Raw genomic sequence first — 17908 nt, 5'->3', positions numbered from 1 at the left:
AATGCATTTTTCTAGTGCATTTTGCAGATTTGCACTACAGTCCATTTAAAGGCCCCCCCCGCCCCCATTTTACTCACCTGAGCCAGTTTGTTCCCTTCGCGGAAACACGATCTTCCTCTCTGCTCATTGTCTCGGCTCTTGATTGGATAGATTGATAGCAGCACAGCCATTGGCTCCCGCTGCGGTCAATCAAATCCAACAACGCAGGATCCGGTGCAGAGTCCTGCATTCTGTGTGAATATACACAGATGCAGGATTCGGGAGCACGACCGCACAAGTGTCCACCTTAGGAGATCCTTCTCCAACGTGAACACTCGATGCGGGGAGGGTTTACAACCCCTTTAGCATGGTTTCCTATGGAACACATTCTGTAGTGCAACTCTTCAAAATACAAAAAGCACTAAAAGTGCATAGGTGTACGCGGCTCAGGCGCAGTTCCAGCAGTCACTCCCGCAGCCTACCCCTAACCCTATCATGGCCATAGTCAGGAGCACGAATCCGAAGGGTCTGATCTCTTCTTTCTACTCCAGGTTGTCCACACCTATGTCCAGCAAAATAGCATACGACTTGAAGCCCCGATGTGAGAGGGAGGTGGGTCCACTGGAGAACGAGGAGTGGGAGGAGGCGTTGGAGACGTGTAGGGAGGTATCCCGCCGACTGACAGATAGGCTGACCCAGATTTACATTACACATAGGGCGTATCTTACCTCTCTTAGAGTGGCCAGGTACAAGAGAAATCAATCTACCCTGTGCCCAGGGTGTGGAGTGGAAACAGGCAATTTTTTTCACCTTTTGTGGGCTTGCCCCAAGATTCAGGGTTTTTGGGCCCAGGTGGTGACTTTTTTACATGACAACATGGGTACCACCTTAGCCCTGGACCCAAAACAGTGCCGTCGGGGATTTTCCCCGATGCCTTAGACAAACGCACTAAAATATTCCTACAAGGAGACGTTATTTTCAGCTAGGAAACTCACAGCCAGAAAATGGATGAGGCAGGCACCCCAAACTCTGTTGGAGTGGAAGGCGGAAATCAATACAAAAAATGCATTTATATTAATAGAGGGTGTCCAGCTAAATATAACAAAATATGGGATAGGTTATTGCAGGACCCTGATACTTGCACATGAATGTCGATTGTACCCAGATTGATAGTGTCACGAAATTTAGTATTACAGTATAGCCGCCCTTCTATTCGCCAGTATGTACAACCTACTCATTTTTGAAGAACTCGCCAGTGCGTACCAGATGAACTGGTTATTACACGGCATGACAATTTCTGTATTCATTTAATTATTGATTTACAGGACCGTTCTTGTGATGTATATGTATACACTGTATCCCAATAAAGACTTTTGTTTAACCAAAAAAATGCATAGTGCATAGGTGTGAATCAGGCCCAAGTCCAAGTTTCCAGTCATTTTAAAGTGGAGTTCTGCTGAAACACAAAAAAAATAAAAAATATTTCAAGTCAGCAGCTACAAATACTGCAGCTGCTGACTTTTAACATATGGACACTTACCTGTCCTGGGAGCCCACAATGTCGGCACCCAAAGACGATCAGTCCCTCGGCTCTTGGGTGGAGGCGCCGCCATCTTCGGTAAGGAAATCAAGAAGTGAAGCCTTGCAGCTTCACTTCCTAGTTCCCTACTGGGCATGTCACACTGCGCGATCCCACTGGTCCCTGCTGTCTGATACCTGTGTCTCCCAGAAGACAGCGGGTGGGACAGAGTAGGCGCCAGACGTGGCGTAGATCGCAGTGGCGACCTATGCCCGGAAGTGGGAGCAAATACCTGCATTACACAGGCATCTGCTCCCTCCTCCCCCCCAGAGGATGGAGGGGTAGAATTATGCTTTAAGAATTTGTTTGAGCATCAATGAAAATTGCTCTATGAATAGAAAAGGCGGACCTTTCATTCATCTGCTCATCCTCTATTCTGAAAGATATAGTACAGCTTATATGAATGCGAGGGGGGGGGGGGGTAGGATGGGCATAGTCTGCACACTGACAAGTGCCTATGCCAGGTCAAGTGACTATATTAACCCCTGCTGCACTGGAAGACTGTTACTGCTGCGGGGCTGTCATAGGACAGAAGGTTTGCACCAGCACAAGGGACACTCCTCATTGAATAGAAGTACCATCCCTTGTGTGGATTAAAAAAATTAAATAAAATTACCATTTAGTGTATTGCAAACTGATATCTGTTCCTTTTCACACAATCTACACACTTCCACAATTAAAACTGTTTTTATGGCAGCTAAACAAAGAAAGTACTAGTTAAAATATACAGGCTACCATTCCTAGCTTCCCAAGAATATTAGTTCCCCTGGCTGTCTGTATTCATTGCTTCGTTACTGACCCAGAAGTCAGAAATTCAGATATGAACACTTATTTTAGAATAGTGACACAACCTACTGCTATCGTTTCATTGTGACAGCCAGGGAACTGGCATTGTAAGCAGAGGCAAATAAGGCTCTATAGACACCTACACTACCAGCAACCAGGGCTGTGGAGTCGGTAGATAAATGTTCCGACTCCTCAGTTTTATGCACTTCCGACTCCGACTCTGACTCCCCTGTATTAATATGCGAATGTATTTTATAGATTCCTTGAGTGAAAGAAACGCAACCTACCACAGGACTACTGGCTGGGAAGCCAACAGTCTACTGTATTGCACAGTTTAAGCAAAAGACAAACACAATGAAAACAATCAAGTGGCTGGATAGTAGCAGCAGGCATAAACATCAGGAACAGGATCTTTACCAGTTCAAAAATACAAACCACATTATTTGGTTGTTTTAGAACAAAAACAAAGCTTATCTATAATGAACCAAAAACAAAATCTGCAAAACCTAGAAATGGTTTATATTAATCTTGAAATGTAGTTATAGGCTTAGCAAATGCAAATCAATTCAATGTAGAGTTCTAAGGAAGAGAATTGCCTCTGCCAGATCCTCTTTCATAGAGGCTCTTAAGTCAGACTTTATTATTTTTAGGGCTGAAAATAATCTTTCGACACTGACTTGGGTGGGTGGCATTGCAGTAACTATTCTGGCCACATCACTAACGATCTCTGGATAAACAAGGATGGCTTCTTCAACAGTAAGTTTTGATGAGCGATCATACTTTTCAACTTCTTTTAGTGCTTTATAAAACTCCTGTTGGAATTTTTTTATTTGGACACTTACTGGTTCTCTAACATGCGTTCCCTGTAAAAGCAGAACACAACACTATGGAAAGTATAAGTATTGCAGCTCCTAATTGTGCGTTGCGTGCCATATAGTGAAGCACATGAAAAGCATGCTTCTTCACGGTCACTTAACGTGTTCGTTTTGCGGTTACGTGAGGCACTGCATGCATTGGTCTTTATTCTTACAGTAGAGAAGTCATTAATTATAACTTTTTGTGAATTGGGACATTCAAACTTGCTTTTTTTTTTTTTTTTTAATTCCAATCTAAATTTAGTAGGAGTCGGAGTCGGTGCATTGTTTGCCGACTCCGACTCCAGGTACCCAAAATTTCCCCCGACTCCGACTCCACAGCCCTGCCAGCAACGCAAACTCTTAAAATGAAAAATAGTCCAGGTTCTAATCTGTGCATATGACTGACTTTTCAGGATAGTCCATATTAAGACACGCAGCCACGGAATCCCAGAACCACATGCAAGTAAGCTATTGTATTAGTTGATACATTTTCATTTGCACCAAAACTGCTTTTTTCCTATACAAGTCTTTGGGAATGCAAAGGCATCTTGAAACATGACAATGCAGATCAACGACAACGAATTGTAAATGATTGCGGAGGCATCTAAAAATGATATAAAAATATGGTACCTTTGCAGTCCAAAACCAGTCAACATATATCCATCATGTTCCACCAATAAACAAAATAAAAATGGCTGTAAAATTAAAAAGGTTCTTTTTATCTTTATGCATTCTCTGCAGCAAGGTGAAACAAAAACAAAAAAGTGCCCTCTAAATATTTACCTGAATCCAGTCTCGATCCAGTGCTGTGCACGTCTGCAGCAGCTCTTCTACGCTCCCCCATCTTATAGTGGGGTTCCCCTGAAAATCCATACCAGACCTAACAAACTGTTTTAGTATGGGGGAGGGGGCATGCTGGGAGGATATGTGCAATGAGTAGAAGGCAATGAGCCTTGAACCAGCATCTGAATCACACAGCGGTTCTGCACCGCAGATATGTGAAAGCCAGTTTGGTTCACATCATGCGAATCGGATGTGGTTCAAAACGTATCCAAATTGCATATATGCGACCGGAGCCTAAAAGACGGCTGAAACGAGAGCAATGAAGTGCTGCTTCCAGTTTAACCTGAGTAAGCAGTTAGGCAAAACCACTGTACTGCACTACATTGTGGAAAGAAGCGCTTGCATATGTTCATACCATAATAAATAGAGCTGTTGACATGTTCATATATAGAATAATTGCAAGCTATACACATGAAGATTTGTAAATATTAACCACTCAAGGCCAAGATACGTACATTTATGTCATATGACTTTAAAAGTAATACTAAAGTATCATTTCTTTTTTGGTTAAAGATAGCCAACATGTCATACTTACCTGCTCTGTGCAATGGTTTTGCACAGAGCAGCCTAGATCCTCCTCTTCTTGGGTCCCACCCTGGTGCTCCTGGCCCCCTCCCTCCTGCCAAGGTCACACCTCCCCCACAGCAAGCAGCTTGCTATGGGGGTTCCCAAGCCAAACAGCTGCGCTATGTGTCCTTTTAGACACGGAGCTGTGGCTCGGCCTCACCCCGTCTCTCCTCATTGGCTTACTGACATTAAATGACAGCAGTGGGAGCCAATGGCGCTCGCTGCTGTGTCTCAGCCAATCAGAAGGAAAAGTCCTGGACAGCCAAGTCTATCATGCTACTTCGCTGAAGTGAGATGAGGTTCAGGCAAGTATTGGGGGGACTGCTGCACAGAGGTTTTTTATCTTAATGCATTAAGGAAAAAAAAAAAAAAAAACACTTCTGCCTTTAGAACCACCAGGAAGATGCTTGCAGCGATAGGCATCATCCCGGTATTTTTTTTTTTTTTTTTGCAGCCAGTGGTTGACTTTATTGTAAAAGCCATCCAAATTAGCTGCTGGATGGCTTTTACATGCAGCGGGTCGGAGATTTGGCGGTGGCGGGTGCCGCCGACCCCTGGGTTAGAGAATGCTTAAAAACGTTTTGATCTTAAAAACAAATGCCAAACTATATATTTCTACTGTGAATAATATAAAAAAAAAAAGGCCAAACTTGTTTATGTGAGGTCAGCAGCTCTCGCTGAACAATGACCCACACCCTTCAACCAGGATTATGTGACCAATAGTAAAGTATTTGATCACATGGAAAACCCTGAATCCAAGAGCAGCAGTTTCTCTAGCATAGGAAAGCAGTCAAAGTGTAGGCTGCCATTAATGACCCCTCTAAAACTTTTTGCTGGGCTGTCATGCTGATCCAATGTTTTCAATACATTATGAGATAATGTGCATGCTTGCTTTGGCTCAGAAATTCAGCATAGAAACAGCCAGGGAATTCATATTTAGGAGGTCAGCAATGTGGGGGAGCCAAGATAACGGAGGTCCACTACACAACAATTCTAAAAATGCACCAAATGTTTTCTCATTAGAAGGGAAAAGTAGTAGGTCTACCTTTCCAATTTGTTTATTATGACAGTACAGATTTACATGTCTGGTGGTGTCACACCCCACCTGTGTGCGCAGTGTGAGCAGCTGGTCCGCAAGTTCCTCCTTCTCTTCTTTGAGAAGTTTGTGGATCTGGTTGGATTTGATTCTCTCAGACATAAGTTTGAAATTGGCATCATCCTTCTCCCGCAGCTGCTGCATCAGGCGGATATTCTGCTCCTGCATGTCTTCAAATGCCTGCCCAGTGACGTCCATCTCCGACAGCAGAGCCTCTTCCTCCTAGGCAGGGAAACAGAAAAGAAATATGGTCACCAACATGTGTTTGGTATGAAGAGGTTTTGCTCTAAATCCATCCTGTCAAGAAAACAACAAGGGCCTAACAGCAAGCATCTTTAGGTGCGTCCACATAAAATAATATGTGAGCAAGTAGAGGTTCAAAATCCACTCCACAAGGCATTGCACAGGTAAGCTATAAAGTACCTTGGTTTCAGAAATAAAAAATAAAACCAAAAGCATGTGCATAAGAAATCACTTTTTACCTGTTGTGCTGCTCGTTAACAGTATATATGCTGCTGAGCAAAGGCACCCCCCAAAGGTTCTGTATATCCGACACTGGGTGTCAGATGCCAGGGTCTCCCCACTGTGCTGCCATTTCTCCCACTGGTCGCTACTTCCCTACTATGTCCTGTAGTGGCATAAGGTCCAGCGGGACGAAACACAAAAGCATGGAGGAGTACCCTGACATTTGATATGCTGAAGTTATCAGATGTGAATATACTTCAGGCACCTTTCCTCAGCAGCAAAATGTTCTATGAACAGACATCAGAACAGGCAAATACAGGTGATAATTTGAATATCGTGCAAAAGTTAATTTATTTCACCAATGCAACTTAAAAAAGGTGAAACCAATATAGGAGATAGACTCATTACATGCAAAAGCAAGATAGTTCAAGCCGTAATTTGTCATAATTGTGATTATGGCTTACAGCTCATGAAAACCCCAAATCCACAATCTCAAAATTAGATTATGAAAAAGTGCAATATTCTAGGCTCAAATAAAATGTCCCACTTTAATCAGCTAATTAAGCCATAACACTTGCAAAGGGTTCCTGAGCCTTCAAATGGTCTCTTAGTCTGGTTCAGTGGGAATCAAAATCATGGGAAAGACTGCTGAGATGACTGTTGTGCAGAAAACCATCACTGACAGCCTCCATAAGGAGTAAAAGCCTCAAAAGGTAATTGCAAAAGAAGTTGGATGTTCCCAAAGTGCTGTTAATAGAAGCACATTAATAGAAAGTTATGCGGAAGGGAAAAGTGTGGAAGAAAAAGGTGCACAAGCAGCAGGGATGACTGCAGCCTGGAGAGGATTGTCAGGAAAGTCCATTCAAAAGTGTTGGGGACTTTCACAAGGAGTGGACTGAGGCTGGAGTCAGTGCATCAAGAGCCACCACACACAGAAGGATCCTGGACACGGGCTTCAAATGTCGTATTCCTCTTGTCAAGCCACTCCTGAACAAACAAACAACATCAGAAGCGTCCTACCTGGGCTAAAGTAAAACAGACCTGGTCTGTTCTCAGTGGTCCAAAGTTCTCTTTTCTGATGAGAGCAAATTTTGCATCTCATTTGGAAACCAAGAACCCAGAGAATAGATGGAGAATGGAGAGGCACACACTGCAAGATGCTTGAAGTCCAGTGTGAAGTTTCCACAGTCTGTTGTTTTGGGGAGCCATGTCACCTGCTGGTGTTGGTCCACTGTAGGGTTGTCCCGATACCGATACTAGTATCGGTACTGATACTGAGCATTTGAGCGAGTACTTGTACTTGTGCAAATGCTCCCGATGCTTCACCGATACTTTTTTTTTGGCGGAGAGTGGGCGGAGAGGGGAGGAGAGGGGGCGGAGAGCGGATGGAGAGCGGGCGGAGAGCGGGTGGGGCTTAGCTTTCTCTTTGGTGACAAGGCTACATTCGGGGACACATGGCTACATTCTGGGACACATGGCTACATTCGGGGACACATGGCTACATTTAAAAAAAAATGTCCAGGGTCAACGCTGCCGTCTACCAGAAGATTTTGGAGCACTTCATGCTTCCTTCCACAGACAAGCTCTATGGGGATGCTGACTTTATTTTCCAGCAGGACTTGGCACCTGCCCACACTGCCAAAAGCACCAAAACCTGGTTCAATGACCGTGGGATTACTGTGCGTGATTGGCCAGAAAACTCGCCTGACCTGAACCACATAGAGATTCTATGGGGCATTGCCAAGAGAAAGATGAGACATGAGACAGAACAATGCAGAAGAGCTGAAGGCCGCTATTGAATCATCATCCTGGTCTTCCATAACAGCTCAGCAGTGCCATAGGCTGATCGCTTCCATGCCACGCCGCATTGAGGCAGTAATTGCTGCAAAAGGGCCCAAAACCAAGTACTGAGTACATATGCATGCTTATACTTTTCAGCGGTCCGATATTGTTCTATGTACAATCCTTGTTTTATTGATTGCATGTAATATTCTAATTTCCTGAGATTGTGGATTTGGGGTTTTCATGAGCTGTAAGCCATAATTATCACAATTATGACAAATCACAGCTTGAACTCTCTCATATATTAGTTTCACCTTTTAAGTTGCATTCGTGAAATAAATTAACTTTTGCACGATATTCTAACTTTTCGAGTTTCACCTGTACAAAGTGTCTTCTTTAACACATGCTTTTTGTTTTAATTGATTTCAGAAACTGCTTTTGTGTGTTGGTATCACTAAACGTTTTGCATGGAATTTTTGGGTTATGCAGTGCAAAGTAGCGGGTTAATAAAAAGATCATTTTAGCAACTCATACTGGCCACTTCTTATCCACTCACTACTTTGAGTGAGAAGATGCCCTATTTCAGGTTCCAAGTCAATTCTAGTTTCAGCTCAACACAGGGCGGAGGACTCTCACCTCACCCCACCAGTGCCTTAGCAAAGCTTTAGCGCACCACCACTGTCACATGTAAGAGAATTTACACATTCTCCTATATCCAGACTGGGTATTTCTCTTCACTTCCAGTGGTGAATGGAGTGGCAGGGGAGTGAAGGGAGGGTAAGTGATTGATGTAGAAGTGTCAGAATTAAACTGAATTTGTTGCTAAAGCACAAACGCTACTTAGTCACCTGTTTAGCTACAGACAGTCTTTTCTGCAGGGCTTCGGTCTGTTCTTCTGCTGCTCTCATCCTCCGTAGGGCGTCCTCATCTGCCATTTTCTTGCTGTCCCTCCGTTCCCTCTCCTCCCACTCTCGAAGCCTTTGTCGTAGTTCTTCCAGCTGATAAAAGTGAAAACACATTGAAAAGGGTAAATTGTTCTGCAAGAAAAGGGAGCTGAAACTCTTAACAGAGCCAACCATACCTCTGCTTTGCTTTTTCTCTCAGCTGCCATTAGCTGAACCTTGTCTCTCTGTTCCTTGGGAGCAGAACGATACATGTCCAGGAGGAGCTTCATGTCTCTTAAAGACTCTTGCACTCTCCTAGCACAAAACAAAGATACAAGATGACTGAATGTGGGGAGAACTGTCTGGAAGACAAAAAGGCAGCAACTTCAATAAAAAAAAAAAAAAAATGGTTGGCTGAAGAGACTTCTGAACATGTGATCCAAACTCTGCCTACATGTCTACATGTCAAGGAAGAGGTTTCAACGCATACTGTTTGATTTTAAATATCTATTTAGTAAACCGTAATGGAGGGTTGAGACTCCTCCTGATGTAACAAAAAGGACAGATACTCCATGGTTGGGGTGTAAAAAGACAGGATGTCATCTATTAAACAAAACTGTTTGGTGAACTGGCATAATAATAAAATGAAGCTTGCCAATTCTTAAATCTGGTGGCTACATTAGTTTCCTTTTTAAGGCTTCTTTTCTTTAAAATTTTCGTCCTGGTGATCTGGCCAGTGACGCTTCCCACCCTATGTTATCTCCACCATGGATGGAGGAGCAGTGGACACACCATTGGATAGCAGCCTTGGTAACCTGGGAAGATGGTAGTGTTCGATACACAAGCAAATTTAGATGGACCCAACATATTAAGCTGAACTCCTGCTAACACTTTTAAGGCCCCTTTCACACAGACGGATAGAATGGTGCTTTTAGCTGTGGATTTTACCGCAGCTAGAAGTACACAATGCTTTCCTATGACACCCTTCACACACTACGGTTACCCGCGGTTTTGTGCGGATAGAAAAAAAATAGAACTGAATGCGTCCAGCTGCGAAGTCCCGCAGCTATCGGCACATAAGCGCAGTGCACTGCGTCAGCTGCGTTTGGTATGAATCCTGAGGGGAAACTCCACGCCAAATTTCAAATAAAAAAAACGGCATGGGTTCCCCCTCCAAGGAGCATACCAGGCCCTTTGGTCTGCTATGGATTTTAAGGGGAACCCCCGTACGCTGAAAAAAACGGCGTAGGGGGTCCCCCCAAAATCCATACCAGACCCGTATTCCGAGCACGCAGCCCGGCCAGTCAGGAAAGGGTGTGGGGACGAGCGAGCACCCCCCCCCCCCTTATTAACAGTGCCAGGCCACATGCCCTCACCCCAAAGCACTCTGTCCCCATGTTGATGATGACAGGGCCTCTTCCCGACAACCCTGGCCGTTGGTTGTCAGGGTCTGCGGGTGGGGAGCTCATCGGGATCCGGGAGTCCCCTTCAATAATACATCGTACCCCTACCCATTGACCTGGCAAAAAAAAAAAAAAACACACTACACAGGGTTTTGAAAGTAATTTATTAGTCAGCTCCGGGGGGCATTCTGCCGGGGCCCCCACTATCTTCTCTTAAGCTCTTTTACGAGCAAGGGCCCCAGGCGTCCTCTGCAGGGGGGGGTGCAGGGGAGGGGTCCCGGGCCAGTCTTCACCGTTGTCTGGTTCTCTTCCGCCGGGGGAGGGGGGGCTGCTTTCCTCTTTAGCTCTTTTACGAGTGCCCCTCCCCGGGCTTCTTCGACATACACCCCCCCCGCGCGCAGAAGACGCCGAAAAAGCCCAGGGCCCTTGCTCATAAAAGAGCTTAAAAGAAAAAAGGGGGGGAGGCCCCGGCAGAACGCCCCCCCCCCCCCCCCCCGGAGCTGACTAATAAGTTACTTTAAAAACCCTGTGCAGTGTGTTTTTTTACGCCAGGTGAATGGGTAGGGGTATGATGTACCCCCCATACTCATTCACCTAGGGTGGGGGGGCCCCCCTTATTGAAGGAAGCTCCCGGATTCCGATAAGCTCCCCCTGCCCGCAGACCTCGACCAACGGCCAGGGTTGTCGGGAAGAAGCCCTGTCATCAACACGGGGACAGGGTGCTTTGGTGTGGGAGGGCCGCAGGGCACTACTTGCTTGGCACTACAAAAAGCAATCCCAGGAAAAAAAAAAAAAAAAAAAAAGGACTATTCCACTTTGAATGTAGCGGAACAAGGTTTGATTTTCTGGACCTTGCATGCTGTTCGGGACCCCTGAAGTAAATGTTCCTTTTTGAGTATACCAAGAGTGCCTTCCCCAGCTGCACATAAACTTAATTTGCTCCCCGGTCACCCCACTTGGAGGGTACATAGGCTGGGACTCACCCCATCCCACGCTTGGGGACCGCAAGACCAAGCACCAGCACTGTCTTATAGGATAAAAGGGTGGGGGGAGCAAGTCAGCTGCTCCCGTTTTTCAGCAGTACCACCCCCCCCCCCCCCCCCCCCCCATTAGGCCAAGAAGTGTTTGAAAAATGAAGGGAGTTAGTATGTGCAGCTTGGAAGACAGGGAGCAGAGAGTAGGAGTCCCTCCTATAAAGAAAATCAACCAAAACTAGAAGACTAGTTAGCTAGGAGAGGCCCAAGAACAAGAGAAGAAAGCAGAACCAGAAGTCTGCTGCTTTTCCACATAACAGCCCTGGAAGAAATGGAAAATCCTTTTTACCAAAGGATTGTTGTATAAGTGCACAGAATGAAAGGTAAACATAGAATGTTCAAGAACGTACAACAGTTCCCTGTTGTACAGAAACCTGTCATTCCTGTATAAACTAAACTCCTCCTCTCTCTCTAACATTGGTGTCAATGACAGCAAAATGCAAACCCACTGTCAAAAAAAGATTGGCTTAGATGGAAGTATAATACACTGGTTAGGATTAATACTATGAGAAAAAAAAAAAAAAAAATATTAAAATTGCCTTACTTGAGGTCGGTCTTCATCTGCTTGACATTCTCTGCCTCCTTGCGCTTTGTGTCTGGCTCGTGTTTTGATTTCTCCTTGGAGCTATCGCCTCGGTCCTTCTCCCGCCCACGATCCCTGTCACGCTCCTTCTCCCTCTCCCTCCTCTCTCTCTGCTGCGGTGGCGGCGGCTGTACCTCCTCTTCCTCTTTCTCTTTTTTTGGGATGACCTCTGGTTGTGGTGGGGCTGGTGTTGGAGGTGCAGCTTCCTCTGGCTCCGTCTTTATCTCCATGGTTTCCTCTCGGGTCTCCTCCACACTGGACTGTGAGGGCAGCAGGAAGATACTACTAGTGCGAGATCGCACCTGAAGACAGAAGAAGAATTGTAATGCTGCTCCTCCTCCATTACACACCATGCACCATTCCTTCATGGACTTACCTTATTGATTTCGTTTTGGATCTCGCGCAATCGCCTCTTGTACCTCTGAACCTCCCCCTTTAGCTGGTGATTGTGGTTCTGCAGGCTGCTGATCAGATGTCTCATTTCACGATTAATAGGGCCTAAAAGAATAAATTGGGAAGCCATAATTCCAATAAAAAATAAATTAAAAAAAACTTCAATATATGGTTGAAAGTTCATTGGATAATTTGTCAATGAACATAACTGTACAGCAAAACCTTGAATTCTGAGTAACTTGGTTTGAGAGTGCTTTGCAAGACAAGCAAAAAATATTTTTTTGATTTTGATTTGATAAAACAAGGGATGTCTTGATATAAAAGTTGCATCATGTCAGCTAGAGTATAAAAGAGGAGAGAGGCACCTCTAAGTGTAGCAATATGGTTACATTTAATGAAGGTACAATATTTAGCAACTTGCATGGTTGAGGATTTAAAGAGGCACATTTAAGTATGCAGGTTTCGGGGTAAAGCTGTCCACATAGACCATCCCCCTTCACCACCAATATCCCCTCCACGAGAGCTTTAAGCCTCGCTTTCAGAATGCTCTACTGCAGGGTAGTCTTCCCGGGCACAACTGCAGAATGAGAGCGGTGAGAGTCAGCTGTACGTACGGAGGACGGTCTATGTGGACAGCTTTACCCCAGATACCTGCATACTTAGATGTGCCCCTTTTAATCATCAACCATGCAAGTTGCTAAATGTTGTACCTTCATTAAATGTAACCATATTGCTACACTTCGTGGCGCCTTTCTTCTCTTTTATACTCTGTAGCTCCTGCTGGATTTTGCTTCTAATCCCCTCGTGGAGACGGACATATGTGGATGGACATTTTATGGTTACACAACCTATAACATTGCTATAATCTTTTTATACGGACTATAAACTGAAGAACTTATGAATCAATGGTTGTGGAACGGATCATCTGTGTGTTCGATATTTCTTATGGGTGCTTTGGACTACAAGCAGGTTTTCAGAACTACAACATTTTTAAACGTCACTCATAGTTATAGTTAGGTTAAAAAAAAAAAAAAAACACAACAACAACAACAACAACAACAACAACAACCACACACACAGTCCATCTAGTTCAACCAAAACCTCCAAACACAAACCTGTACCCACAGTTGATCCAGAGGAAGGCAAAAAACAAAACCTCCAATAAATCATGATCCAATTCTAAAAAAAAAAAAAAAAAAAAACTTCTCTGATCCCCCAAGAGGCCTTTGGATTTTCTCTGAATCAACTACCCCTGGTATCCTTACATATTATGATCCAAATTATATTTTATTTTGTGCACCTAGGAATGCATCCAGCCATTTTTTTTTCAATCCAATGAGCTGACCGTAACCAGTTCTTGAGGGAACATTTTAACAGCTCTTACTGTGAAGAGACCTTTCTGCATACCAAGGTAAAATCATTTTTCCTCCACATGTAAAAAGTGCCACCTTATTCAATTTAAGGTCATTAAAGAGGACAACTCAACAAGAAGTTTAGTATATTGACCACTTATGTGTTTATACATGTTGATCATATCCCTCCTTAATCACCTCTTAAGAGAGAGAATAACTTAATTTCAGCTAATCTTTCCCCATAGGGAGATGGGGTACTTTAAAAAAAAATAATGTATTTTATAAATTGAATTTTTTACACTGTTTCTTTAACCACTTACACCCCCTTCCTGCCTAAGCCATTTTTTAGCTTTCAGCACTGTCACACTTTAAATGACAATTGTGTGGTCATGTAAACACTGTACCCAATTGCAAATGAAGGGGGGATCTATCCGCGCTTAGGATTCAATGTGTTTGCTGCTGCCTCCTTAGGTAATCCCAAAATGTGATTAATGTTAACTAATGTTGGTAATAGGATGATGGCGCTGCAAATAAAATTCCACTGAGTTGGTTCCAAATACTATGCAAAGCAACAAATGTTGGGTAATCCTGTTCAGGAGTAGATCCAATACGGTGAACCTCTCCTGTTAGTGAACGCAAATGGATTTTTTGTTACCCTGTTTATTGGTGCCAAAAAAATATATATGGCTGCCACTAAAGTGGCGAGTGGAGAAAGAAAAATAGGGGAGGGATGACCCTGCCTGAGTCCTTACAATCGTCTGGTGTCCCAGTGTTGTGGGCGTTCGTAATGGGTGTTAATGTTAGTAATTGTGGTTGTGCCAAAATCATATAAACAAAAAATAAATAAAATTAAGTTTTATAAATATACGTATAGAACTTGAATAGGTGTCTGTTGGGAGACTCGACCCTATGTGGGTGTCCTACGGATCCCCAATAATGTATGCTCTATATTAATTTCTTAGGTGAAAGTGCATTGAAGGGTATGTGCATTGACATGCACCCCCCCGTGATATCTATCGTGCACAAAAACTGGTCCCTGAGTGCTAAACGGTGTTCAAGGGGTGCACCAATATGTGAATCCCTAATGAAGTCTCAAACTAATGTCTTATGCTTAAGTGCTGCTAAACCATAATTAGTATATAAATATATAAGTGAATAACAATGCAAAACCAATTGCTTATAAAAGTGTGGATCCTGCTGTCCCTCCTGGGACTGGAAGATCTATAGAAAACAGTGTATCAAAAATCACAATGCATAAAAAAGAGAAAATAAATGGGAAAATAAAAAGAGAGACACAAGTCCCAATATTTAGGTGCTGATAGCAGGTGTAGTAATTAGTATCCACTCTGGAGTCCGGTCAATCAGGAGCGTTGTTTAAGACTAATTACATAGGAACTTGCCAGAGTTTATCTAACAGTTTTCTTCCTTTATTTCTGCATACGATTTAACAGATTTAACCTGGTGACTTATAGGTGCCGCTTCATTTGGTTAAGGTGGTGACATCTGTGCTCCCCCACATAGGTCCCCACTTACCGAATGTCGTCACCCCCCAGGGGGCAAAAAGCGGATGGTAGTGGTACCTCGATGCTTGTGGTGTCACGTCCTGTTTAGCTGAGGATCTGGTATAACAGGACGTGACACCACAAGCATCGAGGTACCACTACCATCCGCTTTTTGCCCCCTGGGGGGTGACGACATTCGGTAAGTGGGGACCTATGTGGGGGAGCACAGATGTCACCACCTTAACCAAATGAAGCGGCACCTATAAGTCACCAGGTTAAATCTGTTAAATCGTATGCAGAAATAAAGGAAGAAAACTGTTAGATAAACTCTGGCAAGTTCCTATGTAATTAGTCTTAAACAACGCTCCTGATTGACCGGACTCCAGAGTGGATACTAATTACTACACCTGCTATCAGCACCTAAATATTGGGACTTGTGTCTCTCTTTTTATTTTCCCATTTATTTTCTCTTTTTTATGCATTGTGATTTTTGATACACTGTTTTCTATAGATCTTCCAGTCCCAGGAGGGACAGCAGGATCCACACTTTTATAAGCAATTGGTTTTGCATTGTTATTCACTTATATATTTATATACTAATTATGGTTTAGCAGCACTTAAGCATAAGACATTAGTTTGAGACTTCATTAGGGATTCACATATTGGTGCACCCCTTGAACACCGTTTAGCACTCAGGGACCAGTTTTTGTGCACGATAGATATCACGGGGGGGTGCATGTCAATGCACATACCCTTCAATGCACTTTCACCTAAGAAATTAATATAGAGCATACATTATTGGGGATCCGTAGGACACCCACATAGGGTCGAGTCTCCCAACAGACACCTATTCAAGTTCTATACGTATATTTATAAAACTTAATTTTATTTATTTTTTGTTTATATGATTTTGGCACAACCACAATTACTAACATTAACACCCATTACGAACGCCCACAACACTGGGACACCAGACGATTGTAAGGACTCAGGCAGGGTCATCCCTCCCCTATTTTTCTTTCTCCACTCGCCACTTTAGTGGCAGCCATATATATTTTTTTGGCACCAATAAACAGGGTAACAAAAAATCCATTTGCGTTCACTAACAGGAGAGGTTCACCGTATTGGATCTACTCCTGAACAGGATTACCCAACATTTGTTGCTTTGCACTGTACCCAATTGTTCTGTTTTTTTTTTTTTTAAATAAAAGACCAAAAATTGGGGGGAAAAAAATATATGTTTTTTTACGGTCAGTAAATTTTGTAACGAAGTAAATTTTTCGTCTTGACTGATGTGCACTGATGGAGGTGGCACTGATGAGCACTAATAAACTGAGCTGGTGGGAATTGATGAGGTGGCACCGATGTGGAGGCACTAATATGCTGCACTTATGGGCACTGATATGTGGCATTGAAGGGCACTAATAGGCACCAGAAAGAACAAAGTACAGAAATGGGAATGCTTCAAATCAATTGTATGCAAAACACACTGCAAAATATATTCCTATGGGCAATATATTTAAAAATAAAACCTATGTGGCCCATGTGCAATGTTAAAATGGCTATAAATAAGAAAAAAAACATTCAATAATATAAAAATGAAGAAACGCTATCATCATTTAAGAGTTACAAAGAATACAGTGGGGATCGAAAGTTTGGGCACCCCAGGTAAAAATTTGTATTAATGTGCATAACGAAGCCAAGGAAAGATGGAAAAATCTCCAAAATGCATCAAATTACAGATTAGACATTCTTAGAATAATATGTCAAAAAAAGTTAGATTTTATTTCCATCCCTTTCAAAATGACAGAAAACAAAAAAATGGCGTCTGCAAAAGTTTGCGCACCCTGCAGAATTTATAGCATGAACTGCCCCCTTTGCAAAGCTGAGACCTGCCAGTGTCATGGATTGTTCTCAATCATCATCTGGGAAGACCAGGTGATGTCAATCTCAAAGATTTTAAATGCCTAGACTCTGCACTTGGAAATGCAGCCACTGTAAATCTAAGGGGGACATGCAAGGAAAATAAAAAACATAATTTTAGCTTGCACACGATTGGATAATAAAATCAGCAGAGCTTCCCCTCATTTCAGATCTTCCCCCCAGATCTACAGCGACTGTACTTCCAAGTGCACTTTCAATGCACTTACAAGTAGTGCAAAGTGGATTTGTCTTTCGTAAATAACTCCCATTGTGTAAAAAGGAAAGCAAGGCTGCAAAAATAGAAAACAAGAGAATGCCAAAGAGTAGGACAAACCCAAAAGTATTCTTCAAATATATATTTACAGTAAAAAAGGTCAGGTCTGAACAATCTGCCAAATCAATGGGGGATGTGTCCAGCTCCCATTTGGGGACATAAGATGAGGTTATGGTACCGCTAGAGTAAAGGGAGTAGTAAATTGAGGACATGGTTGGCATGTATGCTCAAAGGCTGCTTTCTGGTATGGAAAAGTGTCATGGCGTCTGAGCGGGATATTCAATGTCACAATTGGAGATGGCAGAAGAATTCCACTGGGGGACCTTCATGAGTCTCTTGCAGTGAAGCCCACAAGGGGAAGGTGCGGATTCCAAGAAAATGCCGGAAAATGCTGGCCACCAGTAAAAAACATGGGGTTATTCAGGAGAGGAAGGAGTGGAAAAAACAGGGATACGGGCCAACCGGAGTACCGAACCGAGTCCCAAAGCTTCAAGCTATGGGTCATTAGAGAGCTGAGTGAGGGGGGGGGGGGGAAGCAAATTTAGGAGGAAGCCATAAGAGAGCAGAGATGGAGACTGGTGCACAGAAGAACCCAGAATGGAATAA

At 43.4% G+C, this 17908-nt stretch overlaps 1 protein-coding gene across 2 annotated transcripts in view; it reads right to left on the bottom strand.

Annotated features, from left to right (window-relative positions):
• The window catches only part of RNF20 (ring finger protein 20), a 66764-nt gene that overhangs the window by 11489 nt on the left and 37367 nt on the right, over positions 1-17908 (bottom strand). For both annotated transcript variants that reach the window (XM_040320986.1, XM_040320987.1), the window contains exons 12-16: positions 12235-12356; positions 11820-12160; positions 9036-9153; positions 8803-8952; positions 5717-5929 (exon numbers count right to left, since the gene is read on the bottom strand). In XM_040320986.1, the coding sequence (XP_040176920.1) occupies positions 5717-5929; positions 8803-8952; positions 9036-9153; positions 11820-12160; positions 12235-12356 (944 nt within the window). The remainder of the gene's footprint in view (positions 1-5716; positions 5930-8802; positions 8953-9035; positions 9154-11819; positions 12161-12234; positions 12357-17908) is intronic.

Source organism: Rana temporaria, chromosome 8, assembly GCF_905171775.1.
Source record: "Rana temporaria chromosome 8, aRanTem1.1, whole genome shotgun sequence".
Lineage (NCBI taxonomy): Eukaryota > Metazoa > Chordata > Amphibia > Anura > Ranidae > Rana > Rana temporaria.
This window is presented reverse-complemented; position numbering and strand designations above follow the sequence as displayed.